The sequence below is a fragment of the Ylistrum balloti genome, unplaced genomic scaffold, assembly GCF_031769215.1.
Source record: "Ylistrum balloti isolate Yb309-2 unplaced genomic scaffold, AGI_CSIRO_Ybal_v1 Utg371418, whole genome shotgun sequence".
In the NCBI taxonomy this organism is placed as follows: domain Eukaryota; kingdom Metazoa; phylum Mollusca; class Bivalvia; order Pectinida; family Pectinidae; genus Ylistrum; species Ylistrum balloti.
Genome location: NW_026782745.1, coordinates 17,793 through 32,339, shown reverse-complemented (window position 1 = coordinate 32,339; position 14,547 = coordinate 17,793). Strand labels below are relative to the sequence as shown.

At 37.8% G+C, this 14,547-nt stretch overlaps 1 protein-coding gene across 1 annotated transcript; it reads left to right on the top strand.

Moving 5' to 3' along the window:
• Positions 1–687: 687 nt before the first annotated feature.
• Positions 688–13,794, top strand: LOC132562449 (uncharacterized). Its single transcript, XM_060227191.1, has 9 exons — positions 688–697; positions 1,054–1,169; positions 1,569–2,437; positions 2,563–2,876; positions 3,036–3,563; positions 3,955–4,014; positions 4,312–4,377; positions 4,964–5,056; positions 13,598–13,794. The coding sequence occupies exons 1-9, from the start codon at positions 688–690 to the stop codon at positions 13,792–13,794; spliced, it is 2,253 nt and encodes a 750-aa protein (XP_060083174.1).
• Positions 13,795–14,547: the final 753 nt, after the last annotated feature.

The following is a 14,547-nucleotide window of genomic DNA, read 5'->3' as shown; positions in this document are numbered from 1 at the left end:
AGAATAAATCATATTGGTTTGATGTTTGAGTTTAGAACAAAATTTTAACCCCAGGTCATACGGTATGTTGGGGAAAAAAACTACAAAAAAAACACATTAATAATAAAAACAATAATGACATCCATGGTTTGGAGTATGAATTTAAGTAGAATAGCCCTATTAAATCATCTATGTAAGATATACAAGATACATATACATAGATCAGAATTATTATGAATAATTGAAAGTTCAGGATATCATACAGGTAATTTTATTATCATGAATTGTCCATGGATGAATTTAAATATTTTTTTCGTACAAAGAGTTTAAACACATTGGTGTATCAATGTTAATTGTTGCAATTTTCAAGAACTTACATTATTCTTTGTAGTTACTATGACAAAATTGCTACTTGAATGTGGAGGTACCGTAGCACGAAGTCTCTCAGATTTCTCAAACAAACATGTGAAACAGCTTATAGTGACATGTACTGAAGATGATGATGTGACACCTGAGGATGTTGAAAAATACACTGGTAAATACATTTGTAAGAAATTATTTATAAATACGCAAAGACACACAGGGAGTTAATTAACTATAAGGAGTGTTGGTTAAAATTTGTATTTTTTTTAGATACGACATACAATATGTTAAGTTAACTGGAGGTATGTATACAATATATGTATACACACACGTTCAGTACAAGACATGGTCAGAGGTACACAGAATGATCATACTTTTATTGGTTAGTCATATTTTGTGATTGGTCAGTTTTTTGTCTTTTAGGTAAAGTTCTTGGGAGTTTTGCAATATTGTTTGATATTATCCACCATCTATCCCCCCTACCACACCACACTCCAGTTATACATTTTGGCAGAGAATTTTAGACAGACCTTGTAATGGTGTGTGCCAATCCAATATCTGTCTAGATCTTGGGTTCTCTTGTTATAAGGCCTAGAATCAGAATTTGGAACATCTGTTGACATAGGAATGATGGAAGGTTCATATCTTTCTTGATTTGTTAGACACTCAAATCATAATGCTATCTCAATGTATTTGATATTTTATTTTCAGAGATTTACAAGAAGATTGGAATTGTGACAGTAGTTCGTGACTGGGTCTTTAATTCACTTTCATTATACAGTGTGCAGCCATTAGATGAATACAAATTTACTGCAGAGGAAAACATGGTAATAATATAATGAATTTTAAATGTTTCTGATTTCAGTGATATTTTGTGGTTTGACTGGAAATGATGTAGGACATTGAATGCATTTTTAGCTTTACTGGTCAAAAATATGGAGAGCTGATGTTATAACCTGTCGGCTGTTGTTGGTTCTCCATCTGTTACACATTTTCCTGCAGGCTGGCATCCCCACTTGGGCTGAATGCTACATCTGAAGATCTTCATGTATGCAATAACCATGACCTTTAATTGATACTACTTGAATTTACACATGACCCACCCCTTAGACTTTGTCCTCTGTCCTCAACCCAACCATATATATGTGTGATGGGCATAAAGAGATGAACACACTAATGCTATGAGGCTTAGCTCTGTGATTTTATTATAATGGCTTTTTTTTCAGTCTGAAGATGATGAGAATGATGCAAGCGACAAGGACAGTGAGATGGATTTTTTTGGTTGCGGTGATGATGATGAGAAAGATCCAGATTATGCAGATTTGGAGTCGGAATCTAAAGAAGAAGAAGAATATGTGTCAGATTCATCAGGGATATCAGAATTATTCCCAGTTCAAAGTAATTCCAAGTCAGTTGAAGCATTGCGCAAAAAAAGAGCCAATATAATTACTGAAAAAGAACAGAAACCATTGACAGTAGACCCATATTCAGCAACTGGCATAGATCCTGTTAGAGTACAGGCAAGCAAAAATAAGGATGGCATCAGAATTTGGGATAAAATTCATTATTGTATGTACTGTGGAGAAGGATTTACAAACATTACCAAACATTATCTAGGACCCCACAAACAGGAAATGGAGGTGCAACGGATCTTGTCCTTACCCTTGAAGTCAGAAAAAAGAAAATTGGCATTGATGAAACACAGGAATAGTGGAGATTATAAACATAATGTTGAAGTGCTAAAGAATGGAACTGGAACATTGGTTACATGGACAAGAAAAGATAAAACAACAACCACAGCAAAAGAATACCTGCCTTGTGAAGATTGTCTAGCCTTTTTCTTGGATAAAAATTTGTGGAGACATAGGAAAATTTGCCCATTTCGAAAAAATGATAGGAATCAAAAAAGATTAAAGTCACAGGCATCTCTTCTGCTGCCAAGTTCAGTTGTGATCAGTGAGGGTCTTCAAAGAAAGGTGTTGAGTCGTATGAATACCGATGAAATTACTATGGTTGTGCGAAATGACCCAGTCATTTTACGTATAGGGGAAAATTGTTCCAGAAACATGGTCACCTACCTCATCTGTATCCACATGTTAGTCAAAAAATGAGAGAACTTGGACGGTTTTTAATTTCGGTAAGGAAACAAGACACAGAGATAAATTCGCTGTCAGATGTACTTGTCCCCAAAAATTTTCCACTTGCTGTAAATGCAACAAGAAAGCTCTGCGGTTACGTTGAAGAAAACAACAAGTACAGCAATCCTTCTCTGGCACTGAAAATTGGACACCTGTTGAAAAAATGTGCAAAGGTAAAGAAGGCAATGTCTTTGATATCTGCTGACACTCAATCAGGATCAAATGCTGATGCATTCCTCACATTGTGTGAAAGTGAATGGAGCGATGATGTGTCCATCGCTGCATTACAGACTCTTAGCTCAGAGAAGAGGAACAAAGGATCTATCTTGCCACTGACAGAGGACATCACCAAAATTCAAAGATTTCTGAAGGAGAAGTCAAGCTCATTGACAGCAGGTATGGAGGAAAAGTTCTCAAAGCAATCTTGGGATATGCTGAATCAAGTAACCCTTGCAAGTGTTGTACTATTCAATCGAAGGAGAGAAGGGGAAACGTAACGGATAACACTGAAAAATTACTTGGACGGAAAAAAGAACCCAACATCTTCTTTACAAGAGATTGAAGATTCTCTCAGTCTTGTGGAGAAGATGCTATGTGATACATTTGAGAGAGTAGAAATAAGAGGAAAGAAAGGAAGAACAGTGCCAGTTCTACTTACACCTTGTTTGATTAAGAACATTGATTGCCTTATGAAATACAGAGAGGAGTCTGGTGTTAGTAAGGAAAACCCTTATCTATTTCCACGTTCATCGTTTGAATCCCTAAACCCGATAAGGAGTGCAGATTGTTTACGGCGGTTCGCACAAGATGCCAGACTTGAGAAACCAGAAAACCTCACCAGCACACAGTTAAGAAAACATGTGGCAACTATTTCACAAGTACTGAACCTCAGCAAATCCGACCTGGAGAACATGGCCAATTTTCTTGGACATGACATAGAGATTCATAGATCCTTCTATAGAATTCCACAACAAACTCTTGAGATTGCAAAAATGGGAAGACTTTTGACTGCATTTGACAATGGAACTGTTAGCAAATACAGTGGAAAGACACTGGATGAAATCCCAGTTGATGATGTTGAAGGTAAGTGTAATGATATGGTTGGTAAGGCAACCTGAATATAATTTGTTCATGATTTAGTGATTTATAGATAAGTCTCAATTTAAAAATATTGCAAACACTAATTTAAAGTACACCGACATAAAGGCGAAGCTTTGTTGTTTTATTTCCAATCTCTAATTTGTCATCAAGGCATCAAATTAAAATTTCAAAATGTATGATATGTAGAAATTATTGTTGATAAACTTGCATAGTTCTATTTGCAAAGCTAGAATAACATGTATGAAATATAGCAACATTTTCCTTAGGAGTACATTTCAGAGTTCATTTATTGTATTGTGCTATGTAACAAAACATTTAAATATATTTCTCTGTACCAAGATTTAATAATATCAACCACTTTTATTCATTACAGAATTGCAGCTTGATGGTAATATAAGCAGTGATGACTGTTTTGAGAGTGACTCCGAGAAAGGTAATACACCTTTTTAAAGGGCCATCCCTCAGGTGTCCAACTATTTAATTTAAATGACTTCGTCTCAATAACAGGAGGATCCAGTGTTTATTTGGCCTCTAGGTATCTGGCTGTGTCATAGGGTATTGTATGACATTGGCCTTCATTCAACGTCAGAGGCATCAAATACGTTTAAAACTTTAAAGAAAGATTTTCTAAGCAACCAGAAGGTCTCGAGAAATGATTTAAGTTTTCTGATTTAGTTTTTATCAAAAAAGAAAAAAAAAATAACATGAATTTATATATTTTCTTTTCAAGTGTCTGGTCACCAATTGTTTGACTGCAGCAAGAAAGGAAATGGTTGTAGTTCGTCTACTAAGAAAGGTAAGTTATAACCAGAATAGCTGTCAGACAAAGTCCTATATTTTCTGGTAAAAGCTTGCAGTTAATTTCACTTTTACAAAATCTTTGTAGCTCACACATTCAGTGAAAGGCAAACAATTACTTGGGAAATATTTGTTTATTTTACCTAATTGCAATGAACGACACTGCCCATTAGAGAACTTTTGTACGCAGAGTCTCTATATTGAAAAATACCACAATAAATATAGAATGTTGAATCACGTGTACATTACAGTGAAATGTCACTTAAATCCATAGAAGTATCAACATCGATATTGATCCTGTCTGTAATTAGGTGACTTCTACACCTCTTTGTTGTTTACATAGTATAATACAATCACCGTCATTTCCTGACTTCTGATTGGTCAAAATTAAGATGTTTTCTGATATCAACAAAAATTAGAACATAATGGTAACATTTTCAAAAAGCTTGGATGCCATGGTAACTAAATGGAGGCTTCTGATTGGTCGAAATTTAGATGTGGTATGATTTGAACAAAAATTGGTACATACAGTATATTGTAAAATGATTTGGGTTTTTTTGTTTTTTTATTTTTTGCCATTACAGAGAAGGTCAAATTGTCCACATGTCAGAGTGACACTCTTCGCAGAGAATTTCAGGAAAAGATAAACTTACAAACGGAGTTGAAGCACGAGGACTGTATGAAAGCAATCAACAAATACAGTTGTCTACAGCCACTGGGATGGAAAAAAATAAAAAACACTATACACAATTGGATCACACAGGAAAAAAGAAGGACAAAAACAATTTTGAAACAGAAAAACTGAGATGTGTTTGTAATGAGCTGAACTTGTGTCAGAAGTGCCAATTGAGTGTATGCCAAGGTGCGGCCTCCATCTTCCATCAAATTTTATTTCAAACAACTTCTTCTGAATAACCACAAGGCTTAAGTTGATAATATATGGCCAGAAGCCTGTGTTAATGAATTTTTGATGACTTCTTAAGAATAACCAAAAGTTTAGAAGTATGCTATAAAGCTATAAAGTGTGTTAAATTTAATGCCCTTGTTCAACTTTTAAGGTCACTGGTCCTATATGTTTAAATCTTTTCATAGAGTCTTTTGAATCAAATAGTGATATTTTATATGTAGTTTTATTTTGGTCTAGTCCACTTTTAAGATTACAAGTGTGAGATTCAGGCCCAATGAGCTTCTGAGACTCTTATTATCTTTTTATCCATATATTTCAAAGAATGAATGTTTCTTTTGTTTTTGAGATGTGATTTGTTTCTTTTGCTGCTCTGGGGTGTAGTTTCTGGACTTTTCATCTATACAATGGCAGAATGAAAGAGTTAAATATTTCAGCTCTCTCCTTCAGTGTAGTAAAATATGGTTGGTATGTATCCAAACACAACGTGTCTGTCACATGCTGAATGAGTCTACATAATTTCTCTGTACATACATTTTGACCATGGTCAAAGACAAACTTTGTTTGTACCTTATCTTTTAGCTGACGAAAACATGGAATGATGACTTTTAGCTTATATGCATGTACCACTACATTTGTGAATGGCAAAGTATTGCTGCCAAATATAGTGCTCTACATCTATGTTGCAATACTTTGCCTCTGTACTTGTTACTAAAATTTAGTTGATTTTGATGTTGATTTATCTGGCTCCAGGAGTTGTATTCTTCATGATGATGAGATATTATGTCAAATCTTGAAATATTGCAAGAATTATTATCCCCCCTAATCAAGGTCAGCATTGCTATAAATATAAATTCTGTTTCCTCACTCTCACTTGAGTTCTCTTTGGCGAATTATGCTTCAACTTCATACATTGCATCCTTACTTATGATGCTTGCTTGGGAGTGCTTTTCAGGTCCAAGTGTCAAAGGTCCAAAGTCAAGGTCACCATTGCAATCTGGGTTTCCGCACTTTTAACTTGAAATTTCCTTCTTACTGAAGGGTCTAGCTTGGAATTGCTTTTCAGGTCCGAGAGTCAAAGGTCATGGTCACCGTTGCTATAAATAAAAATTTGGTTAATGTGCTCCAACTCGTGTCCCTTGGGCCGATTACACTCAAACGTCATACAGTGCTTCCTTACCGAAGGGACTTGCTATAGCTTTTCAGGTCGGAAAGTCAACAGTCAAGGTCACCGTTACTAAAAATAGAAATTTTGTTCGAATGCAATAACTTCGAGTTGTCATGTACACCATTTATGGTACGTCTCACGTTAGAAGGTGATAGGTCAAGGCTACTGTTAAAAATCTTCACTTTTAATGGCTCCCGATGTTCAAAGGTCAAGTTCACTTAAATGCTAAGATTATGCCATCTCCCAACCTAAACAGCAATCCGGGGGATTAGTATCGTTCACTGATACATTGTTTCGTTTCAGTTATTTTTCCTGTGCTTGTTAAAATAAATAAGCAATTCAATTAAAACATGATATTACAATGTTTATTATATTTGGCTTTTTCTTTACCTAGAAAATGGACAATACATAAACGTTCCCCAACGAGTGATGGTTTGTTTTCATGTTTATATAACTCGAACGTTAATTTTCAAATCGTATAACGACAGGAGACTTATCTTACTGAGTTAAACATGATAACCAACTACCACAACTTACGGACCTTTTTCTCCCACAACGTTCATATCATATCTGGAAAACTATCTGTTTCTGTTGCAAATAACATTATTCCTGTTATTGATTGAGACAACACTCATGACAGAAAATAACATCACAAAGCATTGTTACACAACGTCATAGATAAAGCACAGACCCAAGAAATCGCATCCAGGGTGTAACAACTAGTGGGTAACCAAAAAAGTTACCAACTCCAAGCAATTTTACCCAATGAGTCGGGAGTAAGAAAATTTGTTGTGCTTGTAGGCTGCTACAGAGCTCATAAGTGGTATGTACCTCGGTAGGCTGCTACAGAGCTCATAAGTGGTATGTACCTCGGTAGGCTGCTACAGAGCTCATAAATGGTTTGTACCTCGGTAGGCCACTACAGAGCTCATACATGGTATGTACATGTACCTCGGTAGGCTGATACAGAGCTCATAAGTGGTATGTACCTCGGTAGGCTGCTACAGAGCTCATAAATGGTTTGTACCTCGGTAGGCTGCTACAGAGCTCATACGTGGTTTGTAAATGTACCTCGGTAGGCTGCTACAGAGCTCATAAATGGTTTGTACCTCGGTAGGCTTCTACAGAGCTCATAAGTGGTATGTACATGTACCTCGGTAGGCTGCTACAGAGCACATAAATGGTTTGTACCTCGGTGGGCTGCTACAGAGCTCATACGTGGTTTGTAAATGTACCTCGGTAGGCTGCTACAGAGCTCATAAATGGTTTGTACCTCGGTAGGCTTCTACAGAGCTCATAAGTGGTATGTACATGTACCTCGGTAGGCTGCTACAGAGCACATAAATGGTTTGTACCTCGGTGGGCTGCAACAGAGCTCATAAGTGGTTTGTACCTCGGTAGGCTGCTACAGAGCTCAGAAGTGGTATGTAAATGTACCTCGGTAGGCTGCTATAGAGCTCATAAGTGGTATGTAAATGTACCTCGGTAGGCTGCTTCAGAGCTCATAAGTGGTATGGACATGTACCTCGATAGGCTGCTTCAGAGCTCATAAATGGTTTGTACCTCGGTAGGCTGCTATAGAGCTCATAAATGGTTTGTACCTCGGTAGGCTGCTACAGAACTCATAAGTGGTATGTAAATGTACCTCGGTAGGCAGCTATAGAGCTCATAAGTGTTATGTACCTGCGTAGGCTGCTACAGAGCTCATAAATGGTTTGTACCTCGGTAGGCTACTACAGAGCTCATACGTGGTATGTACATTTACCTCGGTAGGCTTCTACAAAGCTCATAAGTGCTTTGTAGCTCGGTAGGCTGCTCCAGAGCTCATAAGTGGTATGTAAATGTACCTCGGTAGGCTGCTACAGAGCTCATAAGTGGTATGTACCTCGGTAAGCTACTACAGAACTACCCGTGTGTGCATTGATCCCTTATATGGTAATACCCCGCAACTACTTTGTTCTGTTTTCCGTACCTCTGTTTTAATGCATAGTGTTCATTAGTTTTATTCAAGCTTCGATCCTTCTTTTTACAAGGTGAAGTATTTTTCATACACGGAACAATTTCACCTTTAGTTTCAGGTGCCAAGATTATGACCTTTACATTGGGAAAGAACATACCTCGGCATGTCAGTGTAATGAAAGGTACCTCTCGATGTAAGGAAAACCAGTATGTGTGTGTGTGTGTGTGTGTGTGTGGTGATGGTGTGTATGTGATGGTGGTGGTGGTGGCGTGTGCGGTTGGTGGTGGCGTGTTTGTGGTGATGTTGCCGTTTAGGTGTGATGGTGATGGTGTGTGTGTGGTGGTGGCGTGTGTGTATGGTGGTGACGTGTGTGTGATGGTGATGGTGTGTGTGTGTGTATGTGTGGTGTGTGTGTGTTTGGTTGTGGCGTGTGTGTGTGGTGGTGGTGGGGTTTGTTTGGTGGTGGTAGTGGTGGCGTGTGCGTGTGGTGATGGTGACGTGTGTGTGTGGTGGCGGCGAGTGGTGATGGTGTTTATGTGTTGTGTTGGCGTGTGTGTGAGGTGATGGTGGCGTGTGTGTGTAGTGGTGGTGTGTGTGGTGGTGGTGGTGGTGTGTGTATGTGGTGGTGGTGTGTGTGTGTGTGTGATTGCGGCGTGTGTGTGGTGATGGCATTTTTGTGTGGTGGCGGCGTCTGTGTGGTGGTAGTGACGTGTGTGTGTGGTGACGAGTGTGTGTGATGTCCGTGTGTGGAGGTGGAGTATGTGTTTCTGGTGGCTTGCGAGTGGTGGTGGCGTGTGCGGTTGTTGGTGATGTGTTTGTGGTGATGTTGCCGTTTAGGTGTGATGGTGATGGTGTATGTTTGTGTGTGGTGGTGGCGTGTGGGTATGGTGGTGTGTTGTGTGTGGTGGCGGCGTTTGTGTGTGTGAGTGGTGTGTGTGTGTTGGGTTGTGGCGTGTGTGTGTGGTGGTGGTGGGGTTTGTTTGGTGGTGGTAGTGGTGGCGTGTGCGTGTGGTGGTGGTGGCGTGTGTGTGTGGTGGCGGCGTGTGTGTTGATGGTGTTTGTGTGTGTGGTGATGGTGTGTGTGTGTGTGTGTGCGTGCGTGCGTGCGTGCGTTTGTGTGTTTCTGATCTGTGGAACAAGATTTTCAAGAGTGGCGTACTCCCTATTCGACTTTGTTAAATTATCAACAATTTTAATACAGCCATATTTGGGTGCAGGTGTAACACGCGATAGATAAATTATTAATCACATAGCAATCAGTCAGATTTCGAAATATAGCAATGTTTTCACCAAATAAATCTAAATTTACATAATAACACGGGCATTAAACTTCTCACACTTATACACGTTCATTACTTAAATTAAAATTTCCGTTCGAGCGTCATGTTTAATGATATATACCAAGGAAAAGATTACGTTAGCTACATTGTCTGAGTAATATCAATGAAGCTCTAAAAGTTTGGAACTCTGAAGTGTTTTTATGTACTCGTTGGCAACAGTTACTGGTAAGCACACTTCCAAAATCGAACATTGGGTCTATGTCTGTCGACATTACTGACCTACATGTATAACTATGTTTTATTTTTTTATGATATTGTTACAGAGTACATTATCCTCCCAATACAGCATACTTGCATACCAACGACAGCACTTCTAGACGATATGTCGAGACGTTAATATGCCATTAACAGTGAAAGTTCAGCTCAAATTTATATTGTAGTTGATCATTCTTGCTTAAATCACATTTAAGTTTGGAATTATCTGATTTGTGATACCATTACAAATGACAATTTCCAAACCAACAGCACTGTTAAGAGTACATTCAAGAGACGTTCTATAAAGGGATAAAGAAACGTAGGGTGACATTATTTGCAATATCTTGCGAACGCATGGTTCAAAAACAAAGAAAATAGGTCAAACAACTCTTTAGGTTACAGTTCACGTGGTCCTGTATCGAATGATGTATAGTTATATTGCGTTACGATGTCTTACGGGGAAAGCACGAAACGGGAAATCTCGTGCACAACAGTGTAGTGACATTGATTTAAACTGCTTGTCATAACATTAGGTAGTCTTCGATGATTATGCAAAGTCAAACGCAAATACAGGTTGCCAGACATTTCAGTGTCCATATTTGTATTATAGAACGTCTTGTGAGACACTGGGAGGGTTGCTGACAGACCTAGGTCTGGGCGTCCGAGCGCGACTAGTTCTGAAACCTCCAAGGGATCTACCCCTGAAATCAGAAAATGAACAAAATTCATATTAAATATAATATATCACAGTCTTGTCAGTTGGTGATGTCACATGTACATTTATGCACATGTAAAAATGCATTTGCCATGATAAAATAAATCCATCCATGTCTTTTTCATAAATTTTAAATGCATTGTCCTATATAATCTACAAATTATGTACTATTATAGTGACATATATTCTTAAAATAATATTTCAAACAAAGTTATACGAAAACAAGACAGAAAATAAAGAAGTCAGTGTAGATTTTGGAGAATCAGTTTTGCCCCAAAATCCACAATTGCACATCCATTCCTGAAGACATCAAGATATCCCAAGCTAAAGCAACAGAAATCGAAGAGAACACTCGCCAACAAAGTAACTGTGAGCTCTGGCTTCGACAGAGAAGTAAAAGGCTTTCAGCATCAAAATTTCATGAGATTTCAAGAAGGAAAACCATCAACAATAAATATTTGGACAAACTTTTTTTCAACCAAGTCATTGAATGTGATTGCAACACAGTATGGCATTTAGAAGGAATGTTCAGCTAAGCAGAAGTACATCAACAAGACTGGAAGTCATGTACATGATTGTGAACTTGTAATCAACCCGGTATTTCCATTCCTAGGAGCCACCGCTGATGGTCGTGTATTTGACCATGGTGCAACAGGCATTTTAGAAATTAAATGACTATATAGTGCTAGGAATATGAATGTGAAAGAGGCTATAGAAACCCTACCAGACTTTTTCTTAGAATGTGTTGAAAATGGCATCAGACTTAAGAGGAAACACATACACCACTGTCAGGTTCAAGGCCAATTAATAATTACAGGTGCTCCATTTTGTGACTTTGTCGTATTTACTTCAAAAGACTTGTACATTGAAAAGATTCTTCCAGATCATTTATTCATGAAAAATCTGCTAGATAAACTGTGTTATATCTATTTCAAACATGTCAGAGATTATCTTCAAAAATGCTGAAAAATGGTTGAGTCTATTTACATTGTCCTTCTGTTTGACTAGATGTGTTTTTTGTGTCATTTTCTTCTAGATCTGTAGATTCTTCTATTGTTGTTTGTTCAAGCTCCACCAAACTGTCATATTCTTGTCTACAATTATATATATAAGAAATGTTGACCAAATAACAAGAAGACCATTTCTCAGGGCTTTTTTTGTCTCATACAGTATTTTAATATATTTTATGCATCAGCAATGAAATTTTAATGCAGTGTGAAAATTATATATGTATTATAAATACATATTTTTGATGTGATGATTGAATTTCATTTGTGATAACTATAAAGAATATTGTATAAATACTGTGACATGAAAAAAGAAATGACTGTGTTTATTCATTAAAGCACAAACTTTGACATGAAAAAACAAACATTTAAATTCAAACTTCACAGTGAAGGTTAATTCAAGGTTGATAGAGAATATAATGTTACCTTGTTGGAGAAGGTAGAATAAGTTTTCTACTCTTGAATGGTTGACGCACTGGGTTCTGAACTTTTTGTGTTTCTTGTAATGGGTATGGAAATTAAGTGGTAGGGCCGTTTCCTCCAATGAAGTGCTGTTGATATAATTAAAAATAATTGTATTTTATGCCTACATAATGGGCACTACCATGATGCTTACAGTTGATCAAGGTCTGTTATCCTGACTATTGTACTATCTTACACCTTGCATCGGTAATAATTCAAGGAAAACATATGGCCTCAGAATAAATATAAACATCGGACAACAATATTTTACATAAGAAATTATATCGTATTATAATCAAAGAAAGTATCAAGTTACGGAAAGCGAAAACATACCTTTGAACACACGTATGTATGTTTGTTAATGTTGACAACATTCAGCTGATCGTTAGGTCTGTTGCAAACTTTGATCCACTTCAGACATCGACAGATGTTGGTTTTCGGCTTGGGGAACGGCACGAAAAAGACATCTTTCACTCGCTCTGTGCATCTATTATCGGAATTACATACACCATATGCATATCTCTTGACCATGATAACTTCAAATCATTGAAAATACGCAAGCGGGTTTTCCTTCAATACCGGTTGCTTATCGGAAGTAATGGCGGATGTGATGCCGTAGTCTCTGGCTAAATGGCATTATTTTTTTCATTAGTTAATATTTTCAAAAGGGGCGGAGTCAGCGATGGATCAATTCACAATAGATTGTCCAGAGAACAGGGTAACCGAAGAACAATCCAACAATGTTTTCCTCGCTGGGTATATGTAAGTGCAAGTCCACAAGGCACTTTCACTAAATCACTGTAAAAGTCCACACTTCAGAGACTGACGTCTCAAAGTAAGCTCACTCAAGGCGTTAATAGGGAGAATCTTGATGACGTCACAAAGTCACGTGATTTTGCGTGCTAGGCAAAACAAGTGTACTCCACGCTGTCCGCCATTGCTTGTTTACAGTTTGTTAGTCGAAATACGCCTCTGTTTGTACTAAGATTGTGTCGACATCTTGCTGTGTCATTGGTTGTACCAGCAGGGATGATGCAAAGACAAAGTTGTCCTTCATAGATTTCCAAAGAAACCGGGGACAAGACGACTTTGGTTGGTTGCATTGAAAATAAAAGATTGGAGCCCGAACAACTGTCACCGTGTCTGCGGACGCCATTTTATCAACGGTGTGTAATCCTACGTCGATAGATATATTTACATTTTACGTTTATGTGTAGACACTAAAATGTACAAGAAGATTGATATAATTTCCATGGTATACATGTATAATAAGTCAGTGTATAACGATCTTGGACAGATAATTTTACAAAATTTACAAATATGTATGCATACTTCTTAATGCTTAGTCAGCTTACCACGGCTTGGTCATATGATTGTCGATTTTGTTTCATGCATTATAAAAAAGAATTATCAACAAGTCCTGTGTGTAAATGTTAATTAATATACACGGTTTTATAATCTTAAAAGCAAGACTGATGACCCCCCTTGATCCTGACTATGTTCCCTCAGGTTCTACGGGCTATGAACCACTACGGCCTACAACTTCTGAATCTAACAGACATATTCGACTCCGCAAGAGGGAGGAAGAGATGGCTAGAAAGGAGAATAATTCTGAAGCTGCCAGCAATTTAATAGAATTGTCTGCATCCCAACCCAACATTTAGTCTGAGGACCCAGTGCCAGACCTGCACGAACAGTGTATCGCCACAATCACTTGCCTTCAAAGGAAGAATGATCAGATTCAGCAGGAGTTACAGAGATTGCAAGCTGAAAATTAGGAATTAAGGGCAGCAGTGGAGAAGGCATCATTCGGACCAAGTCTCCTGAAAGACAACGACAGCAGGACAACTTCTTATACTGGACTGCTATCCTCTGCATGTTTTTTTTATGGTTAGTGAACTACGTTGCCTCAGTTTTACCGAAAAAACAATGTTTAGATTCTGCCAGCATTCTTTTAATTGTTTTGATGAAGTTGAGGATAAATGTATTGAACTTTGACCTGGCTGTTCGCTTTAAATGTTCAGAGACAGTGATTTCAGATGTAGTGAATAGTGCAATTCCATTTGGTGGTAGGACCTCAGACAAAATCATTACTCAACGTTCTGGGTGTCTGGACTTGATTAGTTATGTTGATCTTGTTCTAGCAGACAGAGGCTTCTTAATCTCTGAAGAACTTGTGTCAAGAGGTGCAACACTTGTCATCCCTGCCTTTACACGAGGACAAACTCAACTTAGCCAGAAAGACATTGAAAGGATAGGCTCTATTGCTAGAATGAAGATACATGTTGCACGTGAAATTAGACGCTTAAAAACATTCAAAGTTATCAATGGCCCTCTGCCTATGAATTTAGTCCACATGTTGACTCTGTTGTGACAATCTGTGCAGCCTTGTGTAACTTGCAACCAAGTTTAGTATC

Excerpts from the sequence above, each read along its gene's own strand:
- LOC132562449 (XM_060227191.1), top strand. Across the intron at positions 2,438-2,562 it reads TACCTCATCTGTATCCACAT|AAAGCTCTGCGGTTACGTTG; the intron begins GTTAGTCAAAAA and ends AAATGCAACAAG. Across the intron at positions 5,057-13,597 it reads GGAGTTGAAGCACGAGGACT|CAAGACTGATGACCCCCCTT; the intron begins GTATGAAAGCAA and ends TAATCTTAAAAG.